The sequence below is a fragment of the Peromyscus eremicus genome, chromosome 1 (genome assembly GCF_949786415.1).
Source record: "Peromyscus eremicus chromosome 1, PerEre_H2_v1, whole genome shotgun sequence".
Lineage (NCBI taxonomy): Eukaryota > Metazoa > Chordata > Mammalia > Rodentia > Cricetidae > Peromyscus > Peromyscus eremicus.
In genome coordinates, this window is record NC_081416.1 from 75,843,411 (window position 1) to 75,857,714 (window position 14,304).

At 52.8% G+C, this 14,304-nt stretch overlaps 2 protein-coding genes across 2 annotated transcripts; one reads left to right on the forward strand and one right to left on the reverse strand.

The window, feature by feature from the left end:
* Positions 1-18: 18 nt before the first annotated feature.
* Positions 19-9,500, forward strand: Ino80e (INO80 complex subunit E). Its single transcript, XM_059266683.1, has 8 exons — positions 19-206; positions 365-435; positions 629-681; positions 4,358-4,436; positions 4,525-4,636; positions 4,971-5,087; positions 8,788-8,879; positions 9,388-9,500. Exons 1-7 carry the CDS (start codon positions 126-128, stop codon positions 8,857-8,859), a joined length of 585 nt encoding a protein of 194 aa, XP_059122666.1. The 5' UTR covers positions 19-125; the 3' UTR covers positions 8,860-8,879; positions 9,388-9,500.
* Doc2a (double C2 domain alpha) lies at positions 9,430-14,067 on the reverse strand. Its single transcript, XM_059266672.1, has 10 exons — positions 13,745-14,067; positions 13,230-13,309; positions 12,990-13,064; positions 12,767-12,876; positions 11,307-11,433; positions 11,169-11,228; positions 10,926-11,089; positions 10,759-10,840; positions 10,572-10,668; positions 9,430-10,482 (listed from the first exon to the last, which is right to left on the reverse strand). The coding sequence occupies exons 1-10, from the start codon at positions 14,010-14,012 to the stop codon at positions 10,346-10,348; spliced, it is 1,200 nt and encodes a 399-aa protein (XP_059122655.1). The 5' UTR covers positions 14,013-14,067; the 3' UTR covers positions 9,430-10,345.
* Between the last annotated feature and the right edge of the window lie 237 nt (positions 14,068-14,304).

Genomic DNA, 14,304 nt, shown 5'->3' on the forward strand with positions numbered 1-14,304 from the left:
CGCCGGGAGTTGTAGTCCGCTTCGTACGGCGTTGCCAAGTCTCCGGAAGTGGAAGTGTAAGAGGCCGGGCCGACTTGGCTCTGGGTAGCGGGACTGTGCTCTGGGGCGATATTCCCAGGCGGGTCATGAACGGACCAGCGGACGGCGAAGTGGACTACAAAAAGAAATACAGGAATCTGAAGCGGAAACTCAAGTTCCTCATTTACGTGAGTGCTGGTGTGGGGAAGTTGTGGAGTGTGAGGCCTAGAGCTGAGAGGACCTCAGTTTACCCATGTGGTAAAGGGGGTAGGTAGGGAGAGATGTCTCCGGGTTCTGGGCCTTTTACGGATTGCTCCTGGCTCAGCACCCTCCCTGTCCGATACAGGAACACGAGTGCTTCCAGGAGGAGCTCAGGAAGGCGCAGAGGAAATTGCTGAAGGTTTCCCGGGACAAGAGGTAAGGTTTGTTGAGGGACACGGGCGATGCTACACCTAGGGAATCCTCCTTCTCTCTCCATCCTGGAATAGGACCACAAATGCATGCACTCCTAGGAGGATCCAGTGGGCCTTCTAGGAGGAACTAGATAGATATCTAGACAGAGAACATTGCTAAAATGAGAATAATCATTCTGTTTCCCCGCTTCTCCCAGTTTCCTTCTAGATCGACTTCTGCAGTATGAGAACGTGGATGAAGATTCTTCCGGTGAGCAAAGTCATGAACATTTGCAGGAAGACATGAGATACTGGCACTTTAAACAATCGTTCCTGGGTCCATCCATCCTCTTGGGATGTGGATGCTGGTGCAGCCCCTCCAATAGTTCTTAAGCCTTGTTGCTTGCCTTCACCGGCCCGCCCCTGCCTGCTTGTCTGCCTGTCTTCCTTTCTCTCTCTCTCCTTACTTCCCCACCCCCTCTTTTTTTCCTTTCTATTCTCTGTGTACCCCTGGACTTCCTGGAATTCACTCTGTAGACCAGGCTGGCCTCGAACTCAGAAATCCACCTGCCTCTGCCTCCCAAGTACTGGGATCAAAGGCACATGCCACCATGCCCAGAGAGTCTTAAGTATTTATTTATCCACTGTGTCCCAGGCCCTGTGCTTGGCACAGGCTGGCAGAATGGAGGAAGCCCTGGCCTTTTGTCATTTATATCCCTGTAATGTGTAATAAGTGAAAAAAATAAACTAGAAAGGCGTACTACCCCATGCCTGTAATCCCAGCACTCAAGAGGCAGAAGCATAAGGTCCATGAGTGAGACCTGGTCTTTAAAAACAAACCTACAGCCGGGCGGTGGCGTACACCTTTGATCTCAGCACTCTGGAGGCAGAGCCAGGCGGATCTCTGTGAGTTCAAGGCCAGGCTGATCTGCAGAGCGAGATCCAGGACAGGCACCAAAAACTACACAGAGAAACTCAGTCTCGAAAAATCAAAAAACAAAAACAAAAACAAACAAAAAACCTACAAAGGAGGAAGAAAACTCTAAGCTCACACCCCTTACCCTAGCCTGTGGGCATCCGCACAAACACACTAACAATGCACGAACACTAACAGTGATGTAATAAAATCACTTGAACTTTTTTTTAAGAAACAAACTAGAATTCTAAGTGATATTGAGAGTTTGATGAAATTTTAAACAGGATTAAATGGTAGTAATTATAGTATAACAGGAGTTGATAAATTTCCTTTGCAAAGGGTCAATGTTTTTGGTTTTGTAAGATACTATCTTTGAAGCAAACTGCATTGCTCGTGTGAAAATAGCCATAGCCAGCATATTAATAAACAAATGGCTGTGTTTATTAGAGCATTATTTGTGAGCATTACGTTTTGAATTCTATATAGTTTCATAGCCTTCATTGTTTGCACATTTTTTTGAAATGTGTTCTTCCTTTGTACTTAGTGGCCCCAGACTCACAGTTCTTCCCCTCATCCTCTCCAGTGCTGGGATTCCGTGCTTGGACCCCCACACACAGCACCACCACGCCCCTGCAGCTTCCTTTGTTTTTTAAAAGACGTTTATTTTTATGGGTATGGGTGTTTTGCCTGCATCTACCTCTGTGTACCATGTACATGCAGTCCCTCTGGAGGCCAGAAGAGGGCATTGGCTCTCTTAAAAGGAACTATAATTGCTTGTGGTCAGTGAGGGGAGTACTTGGAAGAGAAGCCAGTGCTCTTAACTATTGAGCCTTTCCTCCAACCCCTCACCCAGCGTCTTTTGAGATGGCCTGTTGAGCAAAGACACTTGCTACTGAACCTGATTACTTGAGTCGATCCCCAGGACCCACACTGGAGGAGAGAATGGCTCCCTTAGGCTGTTCTCTGCCTGTGTGCGCCATGTACACACAAATAAGTAAGTGTAATTTAAAAAAAAGATAAATGAGTTCCAACCTGGCTATATAATGAGACCATGTTTCAAAAATGGCGAGTGTGTGGGGTGTTGAAAAGCAAGACGTGGTAGTACAGGCCTTTAATCCCAGCTCTCCTTGGGAGGTAGAGGAAGGAGGACCAGAAGTTCAAGGCCAACCTCAGCTACATAATACCCATTTCTAAATAAGTAAAAGTAAGAAGCTACAAATGCAAAAGCCGCCTGGGCATGGTGCCCTGTACCTATAATCTCAGCACTGTGAGGATGAGGCAGGAGGATAGCTCTAAGTTCCAAGCCAACTTGAGCTGCAAAGTAAAACTCTGTCTCAAAAAAACAAATAAATGAAAGCCAGTTGGGCATAGTGGAACATGCCTGTATTTTTGCATTTAGGAGGCTGAGGCAGGAGAATCACCAATTTAGAAGCCAGCCTAGTCTGCATACCGAGTTCCAGACCATCCAGGATTACAGACATCCTGACTAAAAATAACAACGAGCCAAGTGTTAAAGTCATTCTAGCTTGTAAATCACACAGAAGCATGTAGTGTCTAGATTGTGTAAGAATGAGAAAAAAAGCCATTTTAAGGGCTTTTTAGGAACTGAAGCAACAGTTGACCTGGGAAGAAGGAGCTGGAGCTTTCTAGGTGAAAATGTGATGAGATTATTCCAGGCTGGTGTGCACAAAGGGACAGAAAGAAGCATGGGTTACTATTTTTCCAATTTAACATTTTTTTTCTCTCAAGACAGGGTTTCTCTGTGTAGTCCTTGCTGTCCTAGTACTCACTCTGTAGACCAGGCTGGCCTCAAACTCAGAGATCCACCTGCCTCTGCTTCCTGAGTGCTGGGATTAAAGGTGTGCGCCACCAGTGCCCGGCCCAGCTTAAATATTTTTTAGCAAGTAACTTTAAATTGCAACCAAAGAGCTAAAGAGATGGCTCTGTGGTTTAGAGCACCTACTGCTCTTGGAAAAGACCTAGGTTCGGTTCCTAGCACCTACATGGCAGCTTACAACTACCTCACTCTATTCCAGGGGGTTGAGTGCCTTCTTCTGGCTCCCTCAGGCTTGGGCATGAACATGGTGCACATACATACACTCACACACAAACACCTAAATAAAGAAGTATTATATTAGGGAAACAATAGCAGGAAGATCTCTCTTGAGTTCGAGGCCAGCCAGGGATAGACATATATTGAGACTGTGTCTCAAATATAAAACAAGGATTTGAGTAATATAGTGATTGCTAAGTGAAAGGCAAGCCTTAGGAAGAACACTGAGCTAGGAAATAGATCTCCTTTTGGAAGAATGAGGGCCTGCTGCTGTGAAGAGTACTCTTGGAGGCCATGATTGCAGTTCTGAGGTGCACAATTAGCCAGAGTGCGGGAGGCCCTGGGGCCAGTCCTTCCTTAGTCTTCCTTAAGGTGGACTGAAGACAGGGAGGAAGCACTGCTAAAGCCTGCGGACAGTTAGTACACGGGGTTGAACAGTAGTTGGTAGACAGTGCAGAGATGGGTGAGCAGGTGGTTTTGACATGTTAGTGGCCTGAACTTGGGGCAGTTGACATCTGGAGGAGAGGAAGAAAGTAAGAGTTTTAAGGTGTGTTTTAGTGGGTCCCTGAATGAGGGAAATGGAGGAGAAGCTGAAAGTTACTTAGAGGCACATTAAGGAGTGGCCTAAGATGGTCAAAGAACCACAGACCTGAGTTCAGGTTCCATACATACCTTCTGAGCGTGGTGAGGCCATCTGGAAAGCAGAGGTGATGTGTATCCCTTCCCCTTTCTGTGCTTAAAAAGACCAGGAGTACGTATAGGAGCCTGGCATATGGCATGTGTTGGCACGTGTGCCATGGACATAGGTACCTAAGTAGGAAGTAGGTGTGAGAACCGAAGGACTTCCCAGAATCACATGCTTGCATGTGTGCCAACTGGGAAGGCTCCTTCCCCAGTACCCTCCTGGAGTGTTGAGCTTACAGTCCTCTGAGGTGGACTGGGAGACTCTACAACCCCACTGACCAGCCCTCCCCACAGATTCAGATGCCACTGCATCTTCAGATAACAGTGAGACAGAGGGCACACCCAAGTTGTCTGACACACCAGCCCCCAAGAGGTAAGAAGGAGCCATCATTTTCCAGGGCAGGGGTGGGAGATCTGGGCTTTCCAGCTGCCTCTGACCCTTCTCCCTATCCCTTCTCTAGGAAGAGAAGCCCTCCAATGGGGGGTACCCCATCCCCTTCCAGCCTCTCCTTGCCTCCTTCAACAGGATTTCCCCTGCAGCCCTCTGGAGCTCCCTCCCCATATCTGAGCTCGGTGAGTTGGGATCAAGACCAGGAAGCAGTGCGCTCCGTGCCTGGGAATACAGTGGGTATCCTTTGGGCGAAGGGGCAGGTCTCAGAGCGTGTCCACATGTGGCAGCCAGCAGCCTTTGGAGGGTGTGAGTCAGGTGCCTGCTTCTGTCCTGTGTAGGCTGGGGGCAGACCCAGGACACAGTCCTGCTGCTGTCCCCTCCCCGTTCTCAGGGGCCCTGGGAACCACACTCATCAGCATCTCTTTTGTTCTCCATTCTCCCGTGTGCATTTCTTCCCTTCACCCCTCGCCTTACCTGCTCCATTTCCCATCTCCATCTTCCTACTCCTACCTGCAGCTGGCTTCTCCCCCTTACCCCCCATTCCCTTCTGACTACCTGGCCCTGCAGCTGCCTGAGCCCAGCCCCCTGAGGCCCAAGCTGGAGAAACGGCCCCGCCTACCCCGGAAACTCAAGGTACCCTGATGTGGGGACTGTAGGGAGGGGCCACAAAGGCAGAACATCCATCTAAAGGAAGCTTAAGATGAGGCCTGCACAGAGACTGGGTGTTTTGTTCTGTTAGAGAAAGGGCCTCTTGTAGCACGAGCTAGTAGGATGACCTTGAACTCTTGGTTCTCCTGCCTCCACTCTCCAAGTGCCAGGATTACAGGCACGTGCCCACCACATCTGCTCTACGCAGTGCTGAGGGTTGGGGCCGGTACTTCGTGCGTGTTGTTGGGCAAGCGCCCTACCAGCTGGGCTGCATCCCCAGCCGATACCACAGTTGGAAGGGTTGGTTTGAAATGAGAAGACTCAGCCCAAGGCTGGGCACGGAAGGTCACTGGCAGTGGCAGAGTCAGTCTTGGAAGGCTTCCCAAGTTAGGCTGCTTGAGGTCATGCCTCACAACCTGGCTCTACAACCAGGCCCTGCAGCGTGGCTGGAATGAAGCGTGTTGGTGCAGGTCCTGGGTACTATTGGGGTGGGACTGTGGTGTGGAGTCAAGGCTCCCCCAGTTCAGAACAGTGTGACCTCGAGAAAGTATCCTAAAGTGACCAGACCGGGTAAAACCAACACCTCCTGTGTTGAGAACCTACCTGGAGTGCTGCAGCTCATAACAAACAGGCAGCTAAACCCTGTACAGAGCTCCTGTTCTAGCAAAATTGGCAGAAGATAAATCAGATGGATTGACCCTAGTAGAGAAAATGAAGAGAGTGATGGAATTTTTTTTGTTGGGTTTTTTGTTTGTTTGTTTGTATTTTATAGACAGGGTTTCTCTGTGTAGCTTTGGTGCCTGCCTTGAATCTCACTCTGTAGACCAGGCTGGACTCGAACTCACAGAGATCTGCCTGGCTCTGCCTCCCGAGTGCTGGGATTAAAGGCGTGCGCCACCACCGCCCGGCGAGAGTGATGGAATTTTTTGAGGTGGATAATCTAGGGTGCTGTTGACTGGATACAGGAAGCAAGCCATGAGGTGTTTGGGAAAGAGTTTCAGTCTAGTAGCATGCTTGTTGAAAGACAAGGAGGAACAGAGCATGCTGGCTGCCCTTTATCTCAGCCACTGAGGGAAGCACTTAGGGCTTTAAGGTACAGGAGACTAGGGCTTATTCTGGAATGGAGTGAGAGCCACTTGGGCAAGGTGAGCAGGGCAGGGTCTAGTTCAGCTTGCATTTTAGACACATGGGCAACATGACTGTGTAGACAGGCCTGGGTAGAGGGGCTGGAGGAGTCAGGATGGTGGGAAGGAAGTGACTACAGGAACCCAGTAGCGAGCCCCAGGGATCCATGTCTAAGACGGGCTGCAGCGTCTCCTCAGAGACCCAGTTTGGCTGTGAGAGGGAGGAGGGAACCCAGGAGGATTCCAGGCCTGTTCCCTGAGCTGTGAAGAAGTGGAGTGGCAGTTTTTTGGAGATGAGGATGATGGGAGAAGCTGATTTTAGAAGAGAGATGAGAAGTGGCCTTGGACTTGTTAAGAGGTCATTTGGAAGTGCTAACTAGACAGTGGGCCGTGTGAGCTGAGGCTTCGTGGGACTGCACAGCTGGAGAAGGGAAGAAGGCTGAACATGAAGCCCCAGGAGTGGTGAGAAGTGAGCCAAAGATGAAAGAAGATGGGAATGACCGTCAGGTGGGAAGCAAGGTTGAGTAGGGACCAGGCTGAGAGCTCTGGGCACTCTGACACCACAAGCAGAGTCAGAGATTGTACTTAGAGTGGCTAGGAGTGTGACTTCTGCTGGCATAGTGGCGCACACCTTTAATCCAACTCTTGGAGGCAGAGGCAGATGACTCTCTCTGAGTCTGAGGCTATCCTGGTCTACATAGTAAGTTCTAGGCCATCCAGGGCTATATCCTCAAAGAAAGAGGGGATGGGGAAGGAGAGAAAAAATAAATAAATGAAAGGGTGAATGAATGAATGAATGAATTCCAGGGATTAGAGAAAAGACCCAGTGGTTAAGATTGTTTGCTGCTCTTCCAGGGGACCCAAGTTAAGTAGCTCACATCAAACAGCTCACAGCCTCCTGTACTCCAGCTCCTGGGGATTAATTATGAACTCCGGGGACTAGGCATGTGGCTCAGTAGTAGTTCTTGCCTGGCATTTTCAAGGCCCTAAGTTTGACCCCTAGCACTAGGGGAAGCAGTAGAACACACGGGTCTTTCCTGAGAGATTTTGCTTCTAGCCTTTAGGACAGGTAAGAGGTTTGGCATGTTTAGACGTGGTGACTGGGTTAGTAGAGAAAGACTAGAGTCAACTGCTTTAGGTGGGGCATGGGGAGGATCAGGGAAGGGCTAATGTTAGAGCACAGGGTCAGTAAGATCAGGCTAGTCCCAGCTGAGGTGGCAGTGGGAGGGGAAAGAGGAACATGGGGAGGTAAGCTGCAGTATGACACTGATGGCAGATGACACAGACTTAGTCAGAAGGCACCCACCACTGAAGGGCCTGAATCCAGGTGTCCTTGGTGGGAAATACAGGGGGTGGCAAGTGGGAACAGAGGTAAGATATTGAAGGCCAAGGCACACAAATGCTGGAGCTTTAGCCTCAGCTGGGTGTGAATCCCAGCTCTTTCCCATACTCACCATGTGACCTTGGGCATGTCACTGAACTCTGTCTCAGTCATGGAGGGCATGAGAGGCTAAAATGAGTGAGGGATGGAGAACATCGCCTAGCCAGTGCCTGGGCCCTGGCAGCTTATAGAGCCACATTGGTTGGTTTTGGTCATACTGAGGAAATCCTGGTTACGGTAGTTCCTAGTGAGCAGGGTGGTGATGCAGGGGGAGCCAGCAGAGGCCTAGTCCTCATGGAGCTGCCCTCCTTAGTCATGTGCGCATGCATCTGCTTCTCCGTGCACATGGGAGTTGTCTCGGTTACCTTTCTGTTGCCGTGACACTAGGACCAAGGGCGATCTAGTGTTTATTTGGAGCTTATGATTTGAGAGGGCTAGCGTCCATGAGGCAGAGGTGGGGAGAAGGAGAGCATCTGAGAAGAGTGAAGGGTTCTGGAAAGTCAGAGCCCACCCCAGTGACACACCTCCTCCAACAAGGCCGACTTCTTAAATCTATAGTTCGGCCAGCTGGGGACCAAGTATTCAAACATAAGAGCCTGTGGGGGTGGGCATTCTCATTCAGACCAGCACAGGGGTCCTGGTTCTTCCCAGAGCTGATCCTCCAGTCTGCCATCCATGTTTCCTGAGGCTTTGCCTCCCCTCGCACCCTCACATCACCGCGCAAGCAGAGGTAAGGGTGGGACTCCTTGAGAAGCAGAGAGCAGGCCACAGGGCCAGGCATAGAAGCGACCAGCAGGTGGAAACACACATCGATGTTGTTTGCTGACCCAGTCCCGGGGCACCTTGGGGGCTGCCCAGTGAGGACTAGCATTCGATTCCTTTAACTTCCGTTCCCACACGGATAGTCCTATAAAGTAGAGATTATTGGTAGAAGTTACCTGGGCCATAGTAGGTGTTCAGTTTGTGCCCACGGCACATGAGTTGTCATGGTACCCAGAGAGCAGTCTGAGGGAGGATGTGTGAGGCCCTGGCAGAGCAGAGGCCATGTGTCAGCTCAGAGGACAAAGCATGGCCTTGCCGACTAGAGCTGGCCTGTTAGGCACATTGCACTGACCATCCTGAGGGCAGCCAGGCCCAGACCCTCAGGCAGAGGAGTGACATGCTCAGGTTTGTATTCTAGAGTGACCACTCTGGCCGCAGTGTGGAGGAGGAGCTGGAGCTGGGAGAGGCTGAAGGCAGGGAGTCCAGTTAGGAGGCTGGTACCTAGACCAGGTGAGCTGAGAGGAGGGCCTAGCCCAGGCTGGTGGCTGCTGGGGTCCCAAGGAGGGGCTCATCCACAATGCCATAGAAGCTGGGGACTAAAGCTGCTGCTGAGGCTTCTGGCTCAGATGGCCTGTGATGCCTACCATGAACTAGTGAATCCCACAGGAGGAGGGAGAGCCGACCGGTGGTGGCAGGTGATACCCAAGGTGCCCAGAGGCAAGACGAAAGTACTCTGAGCTAGTCCTGAATGTGGCTTTAACAGCTGGCACAGAGCAACCAGGGTGCCTTGCTAGCGAGGGAAGAGCCCAACTTTTCTGTCAGGTTCCCGTCAGCCTCCCCTCACCCCATCCCCATCATGCCTCCATCACTGCCCCTCACCCCAGGCACTTCATGGCTTGAGACTGAGGGGCTGCGGTGGGGCTTCCCCCACCCCTTGAACTGCCTTTCAGTGGGCGTTGTGCAAGTGCCTAGTGCCAGTGCATCTGACAGGCCTCCTTGTGTTTCTCCCCCACTGCAGATGGCTGTAGGACCCCCTGACTGCCCTGTGGGTGGGCCACTGGCCTTCCCTGCCAGGGGTTCTGGGGCCAGTGTTGGGGCAGCCCTGACCCCCCTGCCTCCTCCCAAGATGCCCCCACACACGATCCTGAGCACCGTCCCTCAGCAGATGTTCAGCGATACAGGCAGCGGGGATGATGCCCTGGACGGAGACGATGACCTGGTAATCGACATCCCAGAGTAGCCACCCAGTGCTACCAGCCAAGCCTGCACGGTGTTCCTGCCATGCCAGCACACTGGAGCCCACTTCCTCAAGAGATGTTTATTGATGCCCAGTTGCCATGCTTCGGCCACTGACACAATCAGAAAAGGCGTAAACATGCACAAATGTCCCCGAGGAAGGTGGCAGGGGCCTGCCCTCACATCCCAGCCCCATCCAGGGGACAGTTATTTAAATGAGTGGCCAAGAGGATCTGCCACACCTTAGGGAGGCAGAGACCCTGTGGAGGCCACTCCTTTAGGAGAGCAGCTGAGCAGGGCTGGGACTTTTTAACGAAGGCTCTGTATTAAAGGGTTGGCTCTTTCTTTCCTTGTCCTTTCCTCTTTTGGAAATGTCCTCCTCTAATCTCCCCTAATCCGACCTCTCCCTATGGAGCAGGGGGTCGGGCAGCCTGGAGAGGCCAAGAGAGGAGTAGCAGGGTGGGGTAGGGGCACTGGCAGGAGACTCCCACATGGTCCTGTGCATGGGGTGGTTGCATATTTGCAGGTAACAGCAAGTCAGGCAGGAGAAAGTTTGCATATGTGAATATAGCTCTCCACAGTCCTCACAAGAAGACAGACCCACGTCACAGACTCACAAAAATAAGACAGGTAGTGTGGGGCAGGGGGCAGCCCACCCCATGTAAACGTGCAACACACTCGTGCGAAGGTTGGGTACTGGACCCGGCCCAAAGGGCCTGTGCTGGGCAGCTGCTGTCTACTCAGGCCAGAGGGAAAGCCCCGGGCAGCTCACTGGTCAGGGTATGCCAGCGCTCCAGGGCTGTGTCCGGCTGATGGAGACAGTCACTCCAGTGCTTCTGCGCCTCTCCCCGGGCTCCTGGCCCCAGAGACACACCACCTGAAGAACACCCAAGTCAGGCAGAGCCCATCAATGCCCATTCTCCTGCCTCACTTCCCTCCCAGCACCTGGTGGGCCCCTCCACTCGCCTATGAAGTCATTGGATTTGCCAATGTCGTAGTCCCAGACTGTGACTTCCAGGGTCTTGGTTGCCAGAGTGGAGAGTTCCATCTCATAGAAGAATTCCTGAGAACAAGGCAGATGGTGCCTTGTCAGGCCTTCTAACCACATGGCTGTCCCCAGCCCATCTTTATTTCTGCTCCCTGTCATGTTTACCTCATTAAATTCTGGGTTTAAAGTCTTCTTCTTTACACATGTTTTATGCTTGGATTTCTTATCCACATCTGGTCTCAAGTACCTATGGAGGAAGGGGAACCGTGAAGTTAGGCACAGGCTAAGCCCCAGAGCAATTAGGCTGGGGTCAGGCTTGGGTAAGGGCTCACGTCTTCACATAAGGGTCAGAGTAGCCGTTAACGTCCATGGCAGCCAGGTGTGCACAGCGAACAATGCCCACCAGCAGCCCACGCCGCCTAGAGCTGTAGCTGAGGCTCAGCAGGATGCGCCCGCGCTCTTCCAGCAGCCCAGGTCCCTGCTCTGCCTGCTCTAGCTGCCAGAAAAGGATGCAGGGGTCAGAGGTCGGTGTAGGGCCTCTCCCACCCAGACAGAGTTCTCAGGATGTGCCTCACCTCCTTCAGGTAACAGGAAATGCCCCTCAGCGCTGCAGACATCGAAGAGGGTGAAGGAAGCTGAGGGGCAAAGAAAAGGTTCTGGCAAGCTGACCTCTCCAGATCCCCTCCCCCCATACCCATCAGCCACACACGGACCGGGACCTGGCGCTCAAGGCAGATGTTAAAATGCTTCTTCTGTGAAGGCTTGAGGCGGCGAAGGGGCACGCGGATCTCCCCGATAAACTCATTGTGGCTCAGCTTGTCCTCATCACAGACAGAGATCCTGGCAGGGAACTGCAGGGTCAGGGCCCCTGGGGTATCTGAGCCCCACTCCGGAGGGAGAAAAAGGTCCTCGGACCAGTCCCAGCTCTGCCCTAAATTTGCCACCTCATCTGTAAAGGGGTGGAAGCTTGAGAAGTGCTATTAGATCTGCCCTGTAGCCATCAGGAATTACCCAGCTGCACAGGAGGCCCTCACAGCTCTGGAACTCCATTCCCCACCTGGGGACAGGTGCCAACTGAACCCCACAGGTGTGACTGGCTGGCTGGGTGTGGCCACAGACACAGTGGTAGTCCCCAGTGGGCGTTTAGCTGCTTTACACAGCCAAGGACTCCTGGTTGACTTGGGTGCCCCGTTCTTTCCTGCTGGAGCAGGGAGCCAGCCTGTCCAGACGCAGTGGTACAGGGTTAAGGGGTGAGTAGCTATGGTATGAAGATGTGTTGAAATTCCAGCCCTGCCTATTACCTGTGTGACTTCGGGCAAGTCACCTAACTGCCCATCTGCAAAGTGAGAGCATATCCACCTTCTAAAGCTCTCATGAGGTAAAGCAAAGAAATGCTCCCTAATAACAGGCTATGGTGGCACACTGTGGGCCTAGCGCTAAGAAGGCTGAGGCAGAAGGATCTGAGTTCAAGGCTAGCCTGGGCTGCCCCTGTCAAAACAAAAACTGCCCTCTGCAACCCTGAGGCTTCATTGTCTACCCTGAGGAACATGAGGCCACTTTGCTGCTTCTGCCTTGGTCTCCCACCTCTGACACCAAGGTGAGCTCTGTAGCACAGCTCTGACAACCACACTTCTCCTGTGATAAGAAACCCTCTGTGGCTCCCTATTACCCAAGAACAAAGGACGAGGTCTCTCCGGACCTGAACTCAGTGGCCGCATTCCTTTTGGGGGTACTTCTCACACCTAGGGTGACGGGGCAGGTTCCCTGACTGGGAAGACTTTTCTCCTCGGAGAAGATAGGTAGATATGGAACAGGATGGGCAGCCTGAGGTGTGTAGATACAACCGAAGGCAACAGCTCTGAGGAGGGGTCTTGGAGAGCAGAGAAACCTTTCCAGAGGCAGGTTTGGGGCTGAGCCTGCGATCAAAGATTGAGGTGGGCAGAAGAAGCCAAGAGCACATTCGGCACCCCTGATAAGGCCTTCAGCTGCCAAACCAATAGTCCTCTGCTAAAGACCAGTGGGGACGTTTGGCCCTGCTGCTGAGAGGGCTTGGCAGTCACTGACTCCTGTGGAGTGTTGCTAAACAGGTTTAATGGGACATAGGGAGAAGGACCAGCCAAAGGTTGCAATGACAGCTATCCCAGAGGTGCTGGGCTGGAGGAAAAGCCCTCACCTGAGCACCTTGTGAGTGATGTCATCATCCGTGATTCCGCTGTACGTCAGCTCCTCGTTCCACACAGGGTTCAGTGTGTTCCTCTGAGTCTTAGTTTTTAGCTTATTGGCCTGGGGCATGGGGACAAAGGGCTCTGATGCATGGACCCTGGGGCCCCAAAGGCTGAAGGTGGGGGCTGGGAGGGACGACCCATAAGACAAGCCAATCCTGGAAGGAGACATACCTTGCAGGCTCCAGGGAGGAGGTGCAGCTTTACGTAGGGGTCAGCCAGGCCATTGAAATCCATGGGCTTGAGGCCCTGGAGGAGAGGTGCAAAGGGGGCTTTAGACTCCCAAGCCTTCCTCCCTCCTCCTGCAGGACTAGAGCCCCACAGAGTACAGTTCCAGAGATGCAGGAGTCTTCTCTGGTTGGGGGACGATGGAGCCCCCACCCTAGGGTAGCAGCCCAGGAAGGAGGGATGCACCTTGGCCCTGAGGATTCTACAGTGCAGAGTGCAGGAAGCCTGATCATAGAGAAGGTCAAATTCCAGCGTGCCCAGGGCAGCTGCAGAAAAGGCAAGAGAAGAGGGAAAAGGTAGAGTGAGTCTTTGGTCCAAGTCAAGTATGTGAGACCTAGTGGCTAGAAGAATGCGTCCACATCTCTACTGGCCTGCCAGTGTGTGTGTGTGTGTGTGTGTGTGTGTGTGTGTGTGTGTGTGTGTGTGTGCAAGAGGCTGAGCAGCTGTGTGCATGTCTGCGTCTAGGTCCCTGGCTCGGCCGCAACTGACTGTGTGGGTGGTGGAGTGTCTCAGCAGAAATATTGAATATTGAGCCTTGCTGAAGCTGTAATCTGCACCCAGACTGCAGCTGTGGTGGCAGGACTGTCCTCTCTCCTCCCCACCCTCCTCCACACACACACACACACACACACACACACACACACACACACACACTCGGGAGGCTGCTCCCTCCCACAAGCCCACTGAGCCCCCAGACTCACTGGTATCATCTGAGTCGTAGCTGTCTACCTCAGCTCCATCGTCGGGTGTGGTGGCCCCAAGGAGAGCCGCAGGGGGGGCCAGAGCCAGAGGGGCCAGATGAGCTGGGGCTTCCCCGCAGCCCCTGCCGCCAGCAGCCTCCGGTCCTGGCCCCCTGCGAGGGAAGTAGTCCGAGATCTGGCGAATGGGCCTGATGGGTCCAGGACACACGTTGATGGCCATGTGCTCCTGGATGTTGATGGTCATGCGATCGCCCCTACGGCCCCTCATGCAGCACCTCTGGCTGGGAGACGGATGTAGAGCTGGAGTGGCTGGCTGGGGTCTGAAGGAACCTCACTGCCCTGCCTTCCTGGGTGTCAAGGGAGAGGTGATCTGTGCTAGCTGGTGGGCAGACAGGAGGCCTGGCTTCGCAAGGGGCTGGCTGAGTTGCCAGATCAGTCCTGGCAGACAGGTCGTGACTCCCCTTAACCCTGCCCACTGCCTGTACACTGTTCCTCTGTCACCTTTCCAGGACTTTCCTCTCATCCTGGGTTCCCCCTCTGTTCCCATCCCCTCAAACCTC